Raw genomic sequence first — 19,465 nt, 5'->3', positions numbered from 1 at the left:
TGAGGTTTATTGACCATAAATTCCAAAAATAACTGTGAAACTAAAGTTAGTAAGTTAGTGTTAATAAGGTGTTAAAAACGTCAAAAAAAAGTCAAAAACATTGTTATAAAGCGTCAAATAAAGTGTTTATTTTAGATTTTGACGGGAAGACAACACAAGGGTTAATAAGTTGTGTAACAACCCATTTGGCAATGGTTTGGATGTGACGGACGTTCTTAAAAATAAAAAGTTACGCACTGCTTTAAGAGTTTTGCTGTAGGCTACTTTCATTTTTTTCAACAATTTGACTAATTCATTTTTTCCATACTATGTTATGAAAATAGAGCTCCAATTGCCAGTGCATAAGTACTGTACGTGTGATGTTTTTTTATTGATGTTTTATTTTATTTGAACAAACATGACTTTTGCATTATTTGCTACAATAATGGCACCATAGGATATGTAAATACGGTGTAGCCTATATATGATCAAGCTTATGCTGAGGATTTTAATACAGTAACTGTGTCAAAACCAAATCTTCTCCCGATGACCAACAGGTGGCGCAAAACACTCTTCCCATGCCAGATAGAATCTCTGGGCTCAAAATAGTTTATTAAAGATACATAAAGATGCTGATACTTTTAGACGCATCCGTGAATCACAAAAACATAAATACTTAAAGATACAATTAAATGAATGAATAATAAGACAAGGTGGCAGAGGAGCATGGCTGGAATCGGGAAAGACCCTCTGCTGAAGCTCCTCGGTGCGCGCTGGTGCACAGACAAGCATCATTGAGGGAATCTGTCTGGTGCACTGCAAAAAATACCAACATTAGGAAATAATTTGAACACATATTTAAAGAGCTTCTTACTGTCTAAAACAAGCTTTTGAGCATGTAAATGGCGTATTTCAGAGTCAAGTGTCCTCAATTAAAATTATAGCATATTTCACTCATCTGCCAATTTGAGCAATAAAGGAGTGGTCATGTATGGTCAAGTTTTATAATTATTACTTGAGACTCCCCTCTTGTAACATAGGGTTGGAAACACTTATTTTTATAAGACCACTCCACAGAGGAGGGTTTCCTTTTTTAATGGAAACATCGATTTTAATTTCAACAGGAGACAAGCGCCTCGTATGTTCATTTCTTGCAGTGTTCGCTCCGCCTTCTCGGCTGTCTCCGGCGCTGCGCTTTAAATAGCAGCTGTTTAAAAGCTCCTCACCATTCTCCTGTCTGCTGTGCAGCTCGCAGTCTCACTCGGCACAGCAGTACCCCACTCGTTCACACACTTCTTGAATAATAAGCCCTTGCATCCCGCAATGTCGGCCGCCAGCACCGAGACTAGCGCCCCGCTGCCCACCGCCGGCAGCCGCGTCTTCTTCCAAGGTGCGCCCGGAGTTGGCTGCGTGGGGTCCGGCCCCATCACCGGGGACGACCCGGTCCAGAAGAAACAGGGCAAAGTGACGGTCAAGTACGACAGGAAAGAGCTGCGGAAAAGACTCGTCCTGGAGGAGTGGATCATCGAGCAGCTTAGCGAGTTGTATGACTGTGAGGTGAGTGGGAAATAAATCACACACACAGTGGAAATGGTCCTGAATACCTGCTTCGTCAATTTCATGGGTTTTGGGGTAAAAACCAACCCGATCAGATAAAACTGCAGTTCATCTCATGTGATTTTCGATGCTGCGATCCTTTGCCAAGGCGTCAGAATAAGGCACCCATATTTAAAGCGAACCCTAACATCCTTCATTAAACAGTCAGTGGCTTTTTCTCTTTGTCCTCTGCTACACTGATACCTGCTGGATTATGGCTGAGGCGACAATAGCAGGGGTGTCTGAGCGACACAAAAACGGTTTGGTTTAATAATGTCTGTCTCTGTCTCGAATGTCTCTTATCCTTTCTGTCGTTGGGGGAGAGAGAGAGAGAGAGAGAGAGAGAGAGAGAGAGAGAGAGAGAGAGATGGCTGGTTTACCTAAACCGAGAATGAGAAAGGTGAGAGAAACCGCACGGTTGCGCCTTTTACGCACCGGTCGCCTTGGTCTTTTTTTGGAATGTGTCCATTTTCGTATTGTTTTTCTAAATCGGGTACGCAAAAGGCATGTTAAGAGGCCATGATAGTCTTCCAGTTTACCTTTAAAGCACCGTTCCCTGCGTTGGAATTTAATTCCTCAGTTGTTTCTGAGGCAGATTTCTGACCCTTTTAACACTCTTCACCTTTCGAGGGATGATCTGTCGCCTACCGATATTAACAGTTCCATTATTCTTTGCTCTCGCGCTCAGAAGTGGCAAGTGTGTGCGTGTGTGAGTGTGTGTGTGGGAGTTTGTGTGCATGCGGGTCTGAGTGTGTGTGGAGAGAGATGGGGGTGCAGAAAGAGAGATTCTATGGGTGATGTGTAAGTGCATGTCTGAGTGTGCCCTACGGTATGCTGCTGGGGGATGGGGTGGACTGGAGAGGAAGAAAGAAGGGCAGTGGGTTAAGGATGTGCTGATGCTGTGACTCTCATCACCAGCCAATCACCTCCTTTGGCTCTGACCCCCTTCCTCGCAACAGAGGTTCTGCACAAGCGCACACATATGCAGCACACATACGGCGGGCAGACAGTCAGCCTGTCAACTCAGACTCAGCCAATCAGATATGAAACAGGCGGTGTGAGCGTGCATCCACACATGCCTGCACACATGAACCTGTCAAACTACACTTTAGGATTGCATTTCATTTCAATATAAAGCTGTGTGTGTGTGTTTGTGTGTGTGTGTGTGTGTGTGTGTGTGTGTAGGCCTACACATCATTGATGTGCATGCAGATGTTCATTTATGTGATATGCTGCATCTCTTACCGTAACTAAGAGTGATTTCAGTGTGCGTGCATGTGCAGAAAGGAAACTTGCATAAATCACATCAGGACATTGAATGTCAACATTATTGTCTGTCCCAGTAGTTTGCCTGCTGATAGAGCATTGCAATGCAAATAGATTTGTCTGCATGTGTGCAGAGCAATCACGATTTCCCACAGATCCAAAACTGCTTCCATCTACTGAAACATCCCCGAAAGCAAATCATCATCCATAACCCTAAGCTGCTGTTTTTTATAGCTGTCATCTTGTTTGCAAGCTTCCTCTTCTCTTTCTAGTCCTGCTGCTGTGGTTCTCACCTAAGTTGAAAAGAGCTGCACAGCCCATCTGAGTGTGGACTGGTTTACATTTCAAAGCCGGATGAGCTCTTGGCTGTGTGTTAGTCTGCCATCAGCAGGTGCACTTGATCTACAAGTCGTATGATGCCTCCCCGCGTGGATCGACTGATCTATTTGGTGTTGCTATAAGGGCTGGAGTGCATCGGCCCAGCACGCATCTAGAGTCATATCTCGGTCATGCAATATTTGGATCCAATGGATGTTAGCCTGTTATTTGTTTAATGCAAATGCATGTAGCTTAATAGTCAAAAATACGCGGTCTTGCTAGAGTGTTGCAGTAAGTCTTTATCGCCATTGCTGGATGGAAATCAATCTTTTATTTCACTATTGCAGCATTTATGTTGAAAAAGACTCCACTCTGTTGTCTGCAGATGTCCCTTTTTATCCCTGACTTCAACCCAGATTTCAGGAGATATTCCAAGCAGCATGACACCTCCTCATATTATATCTTTCACACAGCAAATGGGATAATATGATAATCCCCCCCAGTCTGAAATCCTGCTGGTTGCTGCAATAAGCAAAGTGTTGACTGGTGGTAGAAACACATACAAGCTGGCTGCATTTCAGAGGACAGTAGGTAATGAAACCAGTACATCATTATTTTGACACGTTGTCACCGTGGTGCATTGTTAAGGCTTACTTTTATCTGTTCATCCATGAATAGATACATGACGGCACTGTTTAAGCAAGTGGACTTTACTGCTATACTGATCATGAGTGTAAACAGGAAGTCACACTCCCTTCTAGCGTGTTAACACCTCCATGTTCAGACCCAAGATAGACAAGGTGTGTGTGTGTGTGTGTGTGTGTGTGTGTGTGTGTGTGTGTGTGTGTGTGTGTGTGATAGATAGAGGGAGAGACTGCTGATTTTGGCGGTGCTGGTCTGGCTTAAAGGTCAGCCTCTGTATCAGTTTCATAAGAAAACCTGATACTACAGATCACCACAGTCTGTTTGTGTGGGGTGGAGGCCCTGTGATGATACTGAAGGTAATGGAGTGCAGAAATTGGATATTGTTCTCAAGTAAAGCTGGGTGAGAATCTCCGTTACCAATTTGTCCTGTCCAAAATATGTCTCGGGTCGTGGGTTGAAAAACCCAGGACAAGCAAAGACCTAAAGTATACTCAAACAATGCCTGCAAGTCCGATACACTCATCTCTTGCAGAGGGTTGAGAAGGTTGATACACCTCTCAGACATAAGAGTGGTATCAATCTTCTCATCTAAGTCTCTGCAAGAAAGCTACACAGTCGATGGAAGTTGTTGAGAAACAGACGTTGGTCTTTACTTGGTGTGTGTGTGAGAGAGTCTAACAGAGCCACAGAGATTGACAGAGTGCTAAATCTGACTCTGCAGTTTCATGTGTGTTTTGTTGGGGTGCATGCTGCAGAATGAGGGGAGAGAGAGTGAGAGATTCTGTAATGCCCTACTTTTTCATGGCTCTGCGTCAATAGAACCCCACTCAATAAAGCTTATTCATGTGTGCGAGCGCAGACACTGCCAACATACAGCACTCTGCCCCTTGGGCTTTGTGTGTGTTTGTGTTTGTGTCTGTCTCTGGCTTTGTATGAATGTGTGCAATTGAAGCCCTACGTGCTTTTGTGGGTTGATGATATTCCGTTGCTCTTTGGCAGGTATGGGGTGGCGAGCGGTTCCTTTTCCACAAATAAAAGAGGATGAGCCCTTGAACTTAAATGTAACACACACACACACACACACACTAACACACGTACATGTTTGGACCAAATAGAGCAAGAACAACAAAGAGATGGAGCATCTTCTTGTGGATACTACTAAGTCTTAGGTCTGCTGCCCTCTTTCTCTCTGGATCATTCCCACAGGATGGAGGGGTTGGTTAAATTCCATACTGTTTTGAGTAGGAGGGCTGTCTCAAGGCTGAGTGTGTGTGTGTGTGTGTGTGTGTGTGTGTGTGTGTGTGTGTGTGTGTGTGTGTGTGTGTGTGTGTGTGTGTGTGTGTGTGTGTGTGTGCGCGTGTGTGTGTGTGCGCGCCATGGACAAAGGAATGTGGGTTTTGTTGCTGACATCAACACTGACATCTACTGCAGGTAGAAAAAAAAACATCTTCATCCCTTTCTGTGTGCATCATTATCCCCTCTCCTCCCCCTACCTTTCCTTTGCCCTTGTCAATAACATTCCCCTTTGCTCGCCTTTCATGTTTCTCTTGCTGGGAAGGAGAACCTTCGTGTATCATGTGAACCTCATTGGGCAGCAGAGGTGGAGTAAACAGTGCAATTCAAGCCAAGTCATTAGCAACGTTCAATAGGTTTAAGAATAGTACGCTGGGGATAAACACAAATATTGACACAAAGGCATTGTGTTACCGTTGTTATACTGCATATACTATATGTACACATACCGTAGATATGCATCTGTAAGCAGATATTATTGTATGATCTAGGATACTGTTATGCTGCAGGTATGGGGTGTCTTCATCATTTCCCCCTTTATTAGCCAATTTAAATGTGCATCCATCAACTGTCAGAGGTGAATTCAGTGATCAATTGAACCCTATCTCACTCTGATTGATGACAGGATGTGGGCTAAGCTTGATTACCTCATTATATTGAAAAAGGTGGCTCCCTGTTCCAACTCAGAGTCCATTTACAATCAGCCGAAGGTCAAAATGTACAACAAAAAAAGCGAGCGAGGGGAAAGAGTAAGGAGGAAGTGTTAGAATTAAACTGAAAAAGAGGAAGAAACATACATTCACACCTTAAACACTTGGATATGGAATGACCACCAGTCATTTAAATACAGCCGGGCTGACAGAGCCACCCCCAGTGGTCGACTTAGTCAATTGGATGTTTGTTTTAATGGGTGACCCTGATGGGTTTATGGATCCGGCGGGGAAGGTCATTTTTGTGTTTGTTATCTGTGCTTGGCAGGGAAGACACTTATCTCCTCGCCATTTAAATTACTCGGACAAAAATAGATGCTCACTTAGCGTCTGTGTCCGAGGAGCACGCGTTGACACATGTCATGCAGCACCTGCAGACGCGTGCATCTGCCGCTAAACAAATCAGAGGTGACAAGATGGCCTTTTAGAGAGCAGAGAGCCCCCAGTTGTTGGAATGGGTATAGCAGAAAGGCGTCAAAAATCTATCTCAAAAGCAAAACAGAGTGCAACGGTTACAATGTGTTCCCCTTTTTGTCGTCTCTCTCCATGCTTCGTCCTGCAGTTATTCCCTACCCTTTCCCTCCTCTCGCTCGTCTCAACTTCCAACCCACCGGGACACCCACCCACCTGTTTTCTTATTATCTTCCCTCTCCTCTCCCTTTTGTTCTGTTGTTATTGCTGTGGCTTTCCCATAAATATAGACTAGCCATTTTATGTCTGTAATTGACACTGTTAATCACATATGCCTTCCAAGTATACAACATTTGCTACATCGATTGTGTGATAACCTTGCCTAAGAATGATGCCACCACAGAATATATCATCACCCCAAAATGTAATGAAATTATAAATTATTTCATCTTTACCCTGAATGCTGTGTTTATGTCTTTATCTGTGATACCTCAAGGCTGTCATGGTGGTTTTTAGATGTTTCTACAAACCCCAGAGAGGCATATCAGTCTATCCGCTGCATGGAAGAGAAAGTAAAGATGGATAGGGTTAAACATGAAAGTACAACCTGTCCGCAGGTTATTTACTTGAATGATATGTCTTGCAAATAAAGCCATCAAGTCCCAAGAGATAGTGGTACGGAACTAAAATCAAAATCTTAAAATGCCAAGTGCAATTGGCAATCATAATCGGGTGTGACATGCTGTGTGTGGAAATGCAAAAATGGAAAGCTGCTGAGACCATTAAAGGTAAGAAATGTTGAATTTGCACACTCACACACTGACTTTCTTGTCTTTCTATGACATCCCCCCCATCCCAAGATGATCCAGTTAATCACTGGTTTCATTGTCGCCAGGCCGACACAATTTATGAACTGGCTGTGTACAAACACTGACTCACTCTGTGGTTGGCACTGTGAAAAAAGATGCAAAAACACAGTCGTCATTCACGCGTGTCTGTGAGAGTGAGACTGAGGGAACGACAGAGAGAAGGAAAATTATTGTTTTGCCTTTCAAAGTCGGCAGGGTGTGTTCATGTGGGTGTGTAGTCTTCTTTGTAAGTCTACCTTTCTATGTGAATGACTGTGCACATTTGGCAACAATGGATCAAAACAGTAAGAAAGCACTCTTAATCTATTAAATGTGTAAAATTTTCTTTGTCACGTACACTCTGTCCTCACAACAAAGGGGTTTCTAATTGCCCCAGAAATTTAATAAATCCATTAATTTGACTGGCTGACAGCATGTGACCCTGGTGCTATGGACGTTTTAAGTCCAGTTTGGCTGGAAGCTTTTGCTTTGCACTGAGGGCAAAGGTCCAAATGGGCACCAGCTGTCAATACGTTAGCCACAGGGAGAAACTGTGCCTGGTAAACACAGTAAAATGAATCATGCGCCCCCGAAATCACAATAGTGTGAAATGGGAGTCACAAGACAGATGCTGACAGTTTCATGGTTGAATCCACAACCGTACTTGGTCTGAGCTTTAAATCACGATTTTGACCAAAGGAGGATGAAATGATTGTATGGATTTTGACCTTGTACAGTTATAGCACAAGAGAACATGTGCACGTCAGCAGTGGCTACACAAAGCTTTAAGAAAGAGTTGTTTGAGGTGAATGTGAGATGCCAATAATCAGGCCTGTTGTCAAATCTACTGTTTATGCACATCAAGCTGCTTCTGATGTCTGGGTGAGTCTTCAGTTTAGTGACAGTGTCGTGGAATCTCTGCTGTTTGCAGATGATGTTGTCTTACATGATATTGTTTAAATATAGGGACAACGGTGCACATTTTCCTGGAACCTGGAAGGCATTCATAGTGTTAATGATTAAAAAAAGAGAGAGAAAGAAGTTCAAAGCTTGGCTTTTTTCTCACCTCTGCACAGCTGACTAGTCACAGCATGAAGTAGGCATGGATGTCGGATAAAAAATTTAAAAAATATATATATCGAGAAATTACAGAAATGGACAGACACAGCCTCCTGCGATTCGGCTTTGGAAAGGTGTCGGGGTTTCCCGAAGTTATTCGACCATCCGACAAGCGCTTCTGAAGCATAGCTAAGCTGTACTCTGTATTAATAAGTGAAAAGAATGTAATGATGGTTACTGTAGGGAATATAATTAAAGCACAATACGGTCTATCATGGCAACCGCACTTTAAAATTCCTTTTGTTTGACGGCATTTTACTTACTCAGTCTACCATATTTTCATTGTCTATTTCTTGCCTGTATTTCTTGCCTTGTATTTCTTTCGTGCTTACCTGTTTGTGTGTTATTGTTTTGTATTTTTTTTTTTTTTGCTGTTGCTGCTATGCTGCTACTGTAACGACAGAATTTCCCCGTCGTGGGATAAATAAAGTATAATCTAATCTAATCTAATCTTATCCCGTATAACACAATCCGACTCTTACTGTAACTTTAAATAAAAACACTACGCTATTGGTATCTACAGGGACTGCTGTTAACCACTTTTTAAGTTTGTGGCTTTCTCCACAAAAAATTAATAGGATGAATGAATGAGGAGTACAAGATGAGGACATGGTTGGACACCAATACCTAGCTGGTCTGAGGGAAACGACGGAAGGGTTACTGGGACCCTATTGGGGAGAAGCGACCACCACCACGTGCACTGAATGAATGATTAAGACAATTACATCATAATTAGCGTCTAAAAATTCAGCCTGCAGAATTCTGGCTATTTTTTGACTGGAATTCTCCTTTGAGGATTTATTCCTCCCTCCCAAATCCTCCTTTCTACCAGTTTTCCTCTCTGATATGCAATGTCCTCTAGAGTAGAGCTGAATCAGCGTGGGAAAGAGCTTTTGCTGCTGCAGCTAACTTTATCCAGTGAAGTCACATCATCCATGCTGTATGGTTTCTGCAAATTGCATCGCCGGAGGCGGAATAGGGATGTGATCCAAAACGGAGGAGGGAGGGGGAAATAGCTATAGACACACTTTTTCCTAACATTGCACCCTCTGCCATTAGTGTTCCAAGTATACATTTTGCTTTGTGGGACATGAAAACATTTGTCCTCTTGTCCCATCCTCACCCTCCATTCTCTGGCATACAGTAGTTTCTCTCTCTCCCTCAGCTCACACGGTCTCCTAAGAGGAATTTGTCCCTTTGATGTGACACAGCATGGCGGTGGAAAGAGAGGAAGAAAGCTGAGCTGTGAGGTTTTACTTTGTTGCACAATTCTCCTCTGCCTCATCATCACAGTGACCCACTTACCTGTGTGCTCTCCATCTCCCTGCATCTTATTTTCCCCCGTTATGTATTCTAATCCCTGCTCTGATATATAGCTCTCTTCAATTCTTTTCAATTTTGCAGTCTTGTTGACATCTCTGTTACTCTCATATATCATGGTCCCTAATTTAACAATCATCTTGTTATTTCATTGTTTGACTTTTGTAATTATGAATTATTTCCTCATTTGATTTCTTTTCTTTGTTTCTTTTGTGCCTTTTTTTTTAATGGCTGATATTTTCGCATATTTTACTATTAAAATTCCACTTACTTATTTTTCTCTGCCAATTCTGTTTTTAATGTTTCCCTATAATCTTTAGCACTTGCATGCAGAGCTGTGATTAAAGAAGCCGTGGGTGTTATTTTATTTATCTTCTTTGAAAACTGTGTGTGTGTGTGTGTGTGTGTGTGTGTGTGTGTGTGTGTGTGTGTGTGTGTGTGTGTGTGTGCACTCCATATTTTCTAAGTTGTGGCCCTGGGACACGTGTGTTGTTTATATACATATATATATATATATATATATATATAGTATTTATAGAAAATAACCATACTGTCTCTGTGTGGTCTGTTTCACTGTCACAGACACGCAGACACACGTACACACACACACACACACACACACACACACGACCGTTAGCAAGCTAATTTGCTGCCCGCTGAGCAAGCAATTATAACAGTGCTATCTTATAGACTACACTGGCTGTGGGTTTGACTACATTGTTTTATGTGTTTTAATTTAACAAAATTAGACATTTAGGCCTACTGCCAATATTTCAGTATTTCTCAGACACTCCATTGTTCCGACCTCTCAATAACCTGACAAATTCCCTTTGGTCTTCAAAGCCCACTAGTCCGACGTCCCTTTGTTTTGAAAAAATAAACCCTCTGCTCTCTTTCTTTAGCTTATAACATGAAAAATGACATGCCCCGGCGGATATCTGGGCCGAGGCTTCCTCATCAATAATTATACATTATTGATAACAGTCTGATTAGCAACCAGATCCAGGTCCAGACGATCTTTTGGCTAATCATTAACAGATATCTGCATATGAATGCAGATTAAAAAAAAGATAATAAAAAGCTTGTCATCAGACGAAAGATCGGTTATTGCATTTGGGCCGATGCGTTCCGCCTTTTCTGCTCTCCACACAGACTGTTTACCTGCATGCAACCAAAACCTTGGACTTGGACTACCAACAGATATCTAATTTCTTCCTATACCAAAATCTTGTCACGTTGCCTACAGATTCAGCATACATATGCAGATATCTGTTTATAGAGATTATCTAATCATTAACTAGATATTATCTAATTATTAACTGTAGATTGTGGACTTTTGTGCATGGCATGCTAAAAAATACTGAACACGCCAAACATAATTATCTTGCTTCTGACCTAAGCAATGCTGATGACCTGAGCTGCAGTTCTATACAACTGGTAGCTCTAGTTCATGTAAGTAGGCTATGAATAGGAATAATTGTGAATCACTTGGCCTGACTGAAGTGATTCCCTGTCACAAGGAGTTTGACTCTTTGTTCGTGAAGAGTTTTTTGAATAGTCTGAAAAGAGATTGTGATGAGTCACAGGGTCGGGCCGTACATTACCTTTGATTCAGTTCATCGCAGTTGAACCAGACTGAGAACGCTGCCGGCTGCTTAGGCTGTCAGTGAAAACAAGTCTGACACACATGCACACACTTTCTTTGCACAAACACATCAACAAACACACTGGCTGGCCTGTCTCACTCTCTTTTGCTTGCTGGCTCTCACACAAAGTCGACTCAAAGTTGCCTTCATTACAACAAACACTTAGCTCCTTGTTATCTGTCTTGCACACACACACACACTATCGTCTACACATAGCATAACCACTAACGTTTTCTTTTCCTGTTTTCATTGCTATGTCTTTCTTCTGCAAACATATTTGCAACAAATGGTGCTTCTATTTGTCTCTACTACATATACACAAAAAAATCTTAATGCGTCTTCATTTTGCACTTCTGTTTACAAACGTAAACTGTGTATACAACTATAATGTTGCCATTGCAATATGTTGGCATTCACTATATCTCCCATAAAACATGTATTTTTAGGATATTTATTTTGATACTATTTGGAATGTATTCCAAATCTGCATCTTGCCTGTCCCTTTATGTCTCCTGGCATTGTGCGCTGTCATTTTGTCACGCTTCCACTGCTGGCAAGATGGAAAATGATTTTCCCCGGGGGCAGTGGGTGTGACCTCAACTATTTTAGGCTCTCAATCACCAGCAGGACGGTGGCAAATTCAGAGTTTATCTTCATGTTAAGTGTGTATGAGTGTGTCCATTCTTGTCATTACATGCAGTGTATTTGCCACAGTAAGGTACTTTCTCACAAGCTCCACGGAGAGATAAAGCCTTGTGGTGAGCGTTTCTCTGATTGATGGTGGCAAACACTTTTTGTGTGTGTGTGTGTGTGTGTGTGTGTGTGTGTGTGTGTGTGTGTGTGCCTGTGTGTGCGTGCATGTGTAGATTTGCACGTCGTTGGCGATTGCCTGTAGTCATGCTTCACACACACAGGCCATGCATGCCTAGTTCATCACCAATCACAGTGACAGAGGGTGACGGACTGCCTGCTTTCACACACACACACACACCCCCACACACACACACACACACACACACACACACACACACACACACACACTTACTATAGATAGATTCATCTGCATTATTAGTTTCTCTCTTTAGCCTATGGAAATCAGCAGACCACAGTATGTGAGCAGTACACCACTCACTGTATTTTTTTTCCCCTCCATTTCATATCCTGTTTTTGGCATTCATGACCAAGGCCATGATCTCTGTGCTCTGCTCGCATTTCAGAACTGGCAGGTAGCTGCTGTCAGGTGTAAACAAGCTGACCTTTGAAGAAGGAGCAGTCGTAATGACTCGTTCTTGAAATTCTAGTTTGGATCTCTAATGGGTTTTACCTGTCCTAAGGGAATGAAACGTGCTCAAACCCGTCTGTCAACGTTTTTGGGGCCTAAATTGAAAATATTGTTGCCTGGCCAATTGAAAGGGTTTTTATCCCGAGTTACAGAAAGAAATTACTAGAGAAACAGTGGAGTTGAGGGGAAATAGTTTGAACATTTTAGGCTGATTATTAATAATAATTACAGTCTTTACATACAACCTAGTCTCCCATTGGCTCTGTGGAGACCTATCTCCACAACCCTGTGGGGTAAGGTCTAACCACACCACACATACATTATGGGATTGGAGAAAAAAATGCTCTCTGTTGTTTGCATTTCTTGAAACCAATCAAAAGTGACAATCATCTTGGGCGACGCTAAGCTCCGGACGCAGTGACGGCGGCTCTGCAAAATGCCACATACAATATTAAATGAAGTTAACTGTTCACACATCACAGCAATGTGAGCTATTTCAATTAGCTGGATGCATGGTTAAACGTAATTTGCTCTTACCGGTGTACAGTAACGCCGCGTGTACTTCGTACGCAGCAATCCCCACCAATCGGTCCCATAACATCCCAGTTAGAGAATAAATGCCATGAATAAATTCTTTGTTAATCTTTACAATCATTCACCAAAAGAACCAAGCAGGCCTGCCTTGTTCCATGATCCAAATTATTTTTCACATCAACTTCTCTGATGTTTTTTACATTTGCATATAAACTCAGTCCTCTTGTTCCACAACCCACACACACTTCAATACTAATAAGTGAGGGGCTTTGATATGTTCTGTAACATTCCCTCGTTTCTCCACCTGACTTGTTTCTTTCCTTAATGAGGGGGGATTTCAGAGCGAGACTCTCCTGCTTAGACGCAGAGAGAGATTTCAAAGAAAGAGGTCGAAGGGGACGCTCGTCCATAGACAGACTGAGATGCTTAAAATGCAGGTTGTGTAAATGTCTCTTAACGGCTCAGGAATGATGATTAAGGTGGGGTAGCGTTGTGTGCAAATGTCTGTATATGAATGTCAACTGTGTGTGTTTGTGTGTGTGAACAAATTCCAGTGAGATGTGTGAACAAGGTGTGAGTGTCACTTATGTTAAGTGGTATTTTTGAGGTAGGTTTTTACTGCTTGAACCAGAACTATATTACATTTCTTTTTTCATTTTTATCCTTACAGTTAAGGATTGATATGAAAAACTCTAATGGAAATGCATCTGTGGTCATGCTGTCGAACACATAACGTACCACTCATGCCACTTGTCTTAGGTATTGTAAATTCAAAGATATAATTGTGAACTAATTTTATTCTGTGCACATCGATCAGCTTTAATGCTGAGAGCTTAAATCAAATTACCAGTGTACACCCCTTGGAGAGCGCGCACACACACACACACACTTTAAAACTGGAAACTGTTTTAGCCTGGGCAAAGGGAACCAGGGATCATCCACCATGCATCAAAAATGGGTAAAAGATTATTTTTCACTGCCAAACAATGGCGTTCAATCTAAAATAGAACTTCTTTATTTTGGTGTAGGTTATGCGTAACAATTTGAATTAAATAAATGAACCCATTTTTAATCTTTGAAGGCACGAGAAACTTTCAAACAACAACAAAACCTCAATATATACCATATGAGCGGCCAGTTATTTACTTTGGCAGTCAGCTGGTGTGAACGTATTTGCTGGAAACAGCTGACTGAGGTTTTATTTGGTCATGGATTAGTGAAAGCCGTTATGATTCCGCCAAATACCAAATCGATAAGCTGAAAGAGACCTAATACCCTAAATAGCTGAAGAGTTGGGGGTTGATTCTCCGTGGGATTATAAAAACGGCAAAAAAAACTAAATAGAGCTTGGACATGGCTCTTCATCTGAACTTGACTGCAATGATGGAAAGAGCTGCGGAATGGCCAGGAAGCCAAGAACGTCCTTAATGGAAAATTCTACACAATCCCAAAATACATTCAGTATCGAAGTCCTACATTTTTGAATTACGTTCTCTTGCTCAATATTTGAAACTGCTTATGGCATTAAATTTAACTATAAGGTAGGGCCACTAAACCACTTAAAGTTAGGAAAAGATGGTAATGGGTTATAAAAAGACAATAAGACATAAAAACATAATTGCATGTCTGCAATGGAACACAAATGGTATGGAAGTCCCATTTGCCACATGCCTATTCACATTCACCTCCCTCCTCACTACATAAAGGACACAATACTTCCTGCATTGACAACAAATGTCGGCATTGGATATAACTTGTGAGATGCGGATTCATCCAACATGGATGCATTTCTGAGTGATACTGGGGGGAAATAGCAGAGTCAATTTTGCTGCAACCATGCAGTATGCTGTTACTGAGCAGTTCATCTGTTGGTAAAGGCAACCTCTTGGATGAAGAAGCTGCACTGGCACATGGTTTCTTTGGCTTTAATTCCCAGAAGGAAGACTTTGTAAGATATATTATGTGGTAGCTGGGAGGAAAGGGTTGATCCTCCCTGCGTGCCTCTTTTGCACAAGCCCTGTGGTGAAATAAAAATGAACCGGAGGAACACGGGACCTTTGAAGTGGTGTTGAGCAGAATACAGCCTCTAACCACAGAGCCACTAAATGGCCCTGCCCCGGCTGCGCTGCATAACACAATGACATTTCCATGTGATGTCTGCTCCTGATAGGCAAATATATGTTCAAGCTGTTTGAAGCTTGGAGTGCAGAGACGTGGAAACAGTGTTTTAAATAAAGAGGTGAAATGAAAGAACTGAAAGTGAGAGAAAGCGTGTACTCTGGGTTTTGGTGAGGGGTTAGAGTCTAAAAAAAGAATAAGGGTGTAAAACATGAGCCAGCGCCTCCATCAGCGTTTTTTGAACATCTTTCCAATTTTATTTCCTCCTCTCCTCTGGCTGGTTTTCATGTCGTTGTCTTCATGACATGAATCTGTTTTAGCAGCTCACTAACCAAGAGTGTTTTTGTGTTTCAGGAGGAAGAGATGCCGGAGGTAGAGATAGACATAGATGATCTGTTGGAGGTCAACAGTGACGATGAGAGAGCCAGCAAACTGCAGGTATGCTTCTGACACCGAATACACCTTAAAGAGCTAGACAGCATGTTTACTAGATGAGATGAAGCCAAATCCTCACTTTGTAGTCAACCTTCTCATGTGACCGCTTTGCATGCTGGTCTATTGAGTACACTATGTCAGAGGAGAAATCGGCATTGCTGCCTTTTGTACTGTATGTTGGATTTCTCTCCTTAGGATTCTTAATGCCGATGCATTCAAAAACACTCGTTTGATTCTGGCAGAATGATACCAAAGCCTGACATCATGCTCACCAATGACTGAAAAACTGAATTGTATATTAACTTTACATTTTGCCTTAGTGAATAAAAAATGAAAAAAAATCCAAGTGCTGTCAAAACCATCAACTACTCCCCTGTTTTGCTTTTTACACAGGAATCATTAATAGACTGCTACAAACCAACAGAGGTGAGTGTGTGTAGTGTCTGTCATACCATGAAACACTCAATATCTCTGACCCTGCAGCTTGTGTGTAGATAGACATTATTAATGCTCGCGTGTACTGGTCGATTTGCAGCATATAGAGCACTGTATGTTGAAGCATCGTGCCCCACATGTGTACGTGTGTGCTCAATTAATTTCTTGTGACATTCAAATTCATTTTCTCTTCCTTCTGTCATCCTGACCTAAATATGACATTAGATTGAAAAGACTTCTTACAAACGCTTCTAACAAAAAGCTTCTAACAAAGCTGTTAGCAAAATAATAGTGTGCACACACACTAAATTTGTTCACTAAGGGATTTGATTCTTATGGATTTGTTTAGTGTGAGTTTGTGAAGGTGAATGTGTGAAGAGTTTTCTGTGTGTATGTATGTGTGGGCATGTGTGTGTGTGTGGTGGGGGTGTGTGTGGTGTGTGTGGTTGTGTGTGTGTGTGTGTGTGTGTGTGTGTGTGTGTGTGTGTGTGTGTGTGTGTGTGTGTGTGTGTATGTGTCATAAAGAAAGGCTGTGACTTAGAACACCTACAAGGTCACTTGTATCCAAAGCTACACAAGTGTCCAATCAGGAGTAAGAGAAAGGAGTAGCACGGATGCCATTTTGTACAGAATTCCACAGAGAAGGGAGAGAAATGTGACAAAGGTAGGGAGTGATGGAGGGGAGATGAAATAGGAATGAGAGCACTGTTAGAAAAAGGTACTCTGGGAAAATAGTTGAAGTAGATGAAGAAAGGGAAGGGAGCGATAGAAGCTATTGCAAAGACATAGGAAGAGAGGGATGCAGAGGATATACAAAAATACAGCTAGAGGCAGAACAATTGAAAGATTTGTAGGGTAGAGAGAAGAAGGAGATGGACAGAGAGACAGAGAGGAGGGGGAGGCATCAGTAATTGGGTCATGAGCAGAGTCATCCCTGATATAATGAGGAGGATTATATTCCTACATTTTTTCCACCTCAGTCAGGCCTCTACACAACCTCTTGCTTAAACCCAAGATGTGTGTTCTTTGTCCTTACTAACTTAGTTTCTTCATAATACAGTTTTTCCTTATTGTCATTTAAAGGGAAAAACCACCATAATTCAGAGTACCCCCCCCCCGCCCCCTCCACCATACTTTAATAATACATCTGACTGTTAGATGCCAGTGTTTTACTATAACACAAAACTGCTAGGTTTTAATGCATGTGTCTGCTTGTTTAATGTTTCTCTTAAAGGGATGCAATAGTTTGACATTTTGGAAAATACATATATTCCCACACAACCCACTCTCATGACTAAAACCAGCAGCTGGTTATCTTAGCTTAGCATAAACATGGTTTTATCGTGTTTCAACTATTTATGCAAAACTAAGCTGACCCATTTCTAGTGGACATGAGAGACATGACAGTGGTATCAATCTTCTTGTCCAACTCTTGGTGAAGTGTATTTCCTAAAATGTTGAACCATATCTTTAAAAATGAACCCTTTGCCAATTGCTTAAATGCTCTACAGTTATGCAGGGGCTGTCTTTGGGTCTATCCCATCCCATCCAAGCCATGATACAAATAAAAGCAGGACACCTTTGCCTGCTTTAGTCTGTAAAATCAAACAGAAATGGAAGATAACTTGTGGACATCAAAAGATTCATATGATGGTCTTCTTTACTGGGAGCATTTACTGTTATAATCCGATTTTCTAACTTTGTTGCATCTTAAACCCTTAAAAAAAACATGATCAACTCAAGTGTGAATGGGTTTGTGCAACTGTTTGTCTAAGTTTTTTTTTCCAATCTTCCTTGCAGGTCTTTGTCCGCGAGTTGCTGGGCAGGATAAGGGGAATGAGAAAACTCAGTGCGCCAACTAAGAAGGGCCTATAATGGCTGTGATTTCAACTATCAACCAACCATAAACTCATCTCAGCTCCACCTACTTAACCCACTCAACCTGGACTGTCATCACACAGAAAAAAAACTTATCTAAACATAACAGCATTACTAACTATCCTGCAACTTGCAAACAGGCACCATAAACTCCATGCATATAGCACTAGTCATTTATTTCACAATCACGTAGAATAACAAGGTGTATTATAATATTTGACTGTTGAAAGGTACTTAAGCAAAACAGAGCCAACATGGTTAAATAACATTACAGCCACAATAAAATGTCGAGCCCTGGAACGTGCCAGAACTGCAACTGTGCTTTAACACGAATACCACCTTATTCCACATTTCAGAGCCATGTTAAAATCTGATGCTGTAATACCTACAGCCATATAGCATAAAACACCAACAAAAACCGGAGGTGGTAAAAAAAAAATGTTTGTACTGCAGTAGGTGTGAAATTAGCTGAAGCACTATGTAAACACGGTGCTTCATGGTTTTGTCATTTTTTTACTGGAGGTATTTTGCTGTTACTTCTTTTAAATAAAATGTACTGTATGTTGCCATTTATTGTTCATGTGATTGATATGTGTTCTTCAACAGTTTTCATTTTTCCTACTTTAAAGTCACCGGGATTATTCTTACTCCGTCAGTGCTTGCAAATGTAAGGGAGCTCTGTAGTTTTATTTTAAGCTCAAGGCATTAATACATCAATTCTGTCCTTGTGTGATCTGTAAACTCTGGATAGAGGAAAAGGTTAGGCTAAAATAGTGTAAAGATGTTTGCTTTTTACCCACTGTTCTAGAATACTTTTCACTACAGCAAGGCATGATGGGTGTTGCAGTTCTTGTGTAAAACACCTGTATGATTGGCAGGAAAAGTGTTATCCATTGCTCTCCTTCATCAGTATACGTATCAGTTGGTCATTTAGGTTTAAACACAAAGCTCATACATTGCAGTTGTTTCTTACACTCTGGTTCACTTAACCCTGCTAACTTGCCTCTCTAATAGTGGTTGACGTTGCCTTTAAGGACATTCAGGATCAGTTCACTTTCTCAGCACTGAACCTTAACTACTGACAACCTAAAAGGCAAATATTGTTGAATCAGAACTTGGGGACAACTTGAAACTTTGACACAGAAACCTGTCAGGTCCTGTAAGGGAAGGTGTGCCGAAACTGGGAGTATTACATCTTAAATGTCATAGCAGCATTAGAGTGATAAAGCTCTTCCACAGAGATAGTTTGTCAAGTTTGCGAAACATCTTCAAGTGGACGGGGAATTTTAAGATGATTAAAACTTTTCCAGGTTGCAGAAAATATGTTATTGCATAATCCCAGGTTTGAGAGGTGGATTTAGTTATGTATTGTTGTTAATGTGCACCAACACATTCTAAAACCCATCAGCTCTGGTACAATCATGACTCTGTTATGGGGTTGGGCCCGGTTTCACTTCCGAGCAGTAAATCGTGTACCGACTAGAATAGAGCGGACCTAAATCTGCCCTATGATATACCCTCAGCTGCCAAAGACAAAAGCAGGGCAATGTTCGATTTTAACATAACACTTGCAAAGCACCCGTCTTGCATGCTAAGAACAGAGAAAAAAAAAAAAACACTAATAAAGAGTAT

At 41.5% G+C, this 19,465-nt stretch overlaps 1 protein-coding gene across 1 annotated transcript in view; it reads left to right on the top strand.

Moving 5' to 3' along the window:
- The first annotated feature begins 1,190 nt into the window (after window positions 1-1,190).
- ppp1r14c (protein phosphatase 1, regulatory (inhibitor) subunit 14C) overlaps window positions 1,191-19,465 on the top strand; it is an 18,628-nt gene continuing 353 nt past the window's right edge. The window contains exons 1-4 of the mRNA XM_032543562.1: window positions 1,191-1,536; window positions 15,440-15,523; window positions 15,914-15,946; window positions 17,756-19,465. The exon at window positions 17,756-19,465 is cut by the window's right edge and continues 353 nt beyond it. Coding sequence (XP_032399453.1) covers window positions 1,303-1,536; window positions 15,440-15,523; window positions 15,914-15,946; window positions 17,756-17,830 — 426 coding nt within the window. The 5' untranslated portion in view covers window positions 1,191-1,302 and the 3' untranslated portion in view covers window positions 17,831-19,465. The remainder of the gene's footprint in view (window positions 1,537-15,439; window positions 15,524-15,913; window positions 15,947-17,755) is intronic.

Source organism: Etheostoma spectabile, chromosome 18, assembly GCF_008692095.1.
Source record: "Etheostoma spectabile isolate EspeVRDwgs_2016 chromosome 18, UIUC_Espe_1.0, whole genome shotgun sequence".
Classification (NCBI taxonomy): Eukaryota; Metazoa; Chordata; class Actinopteri; order Perciformes; family Percidae; genus Etheostoma; species Etheostoma spectabile.
The sequence above is the reverse complement of the archived record's forward strand: the minus strand, read 5'-3'. Positions and strand labels throughout refer to the sequence as shown.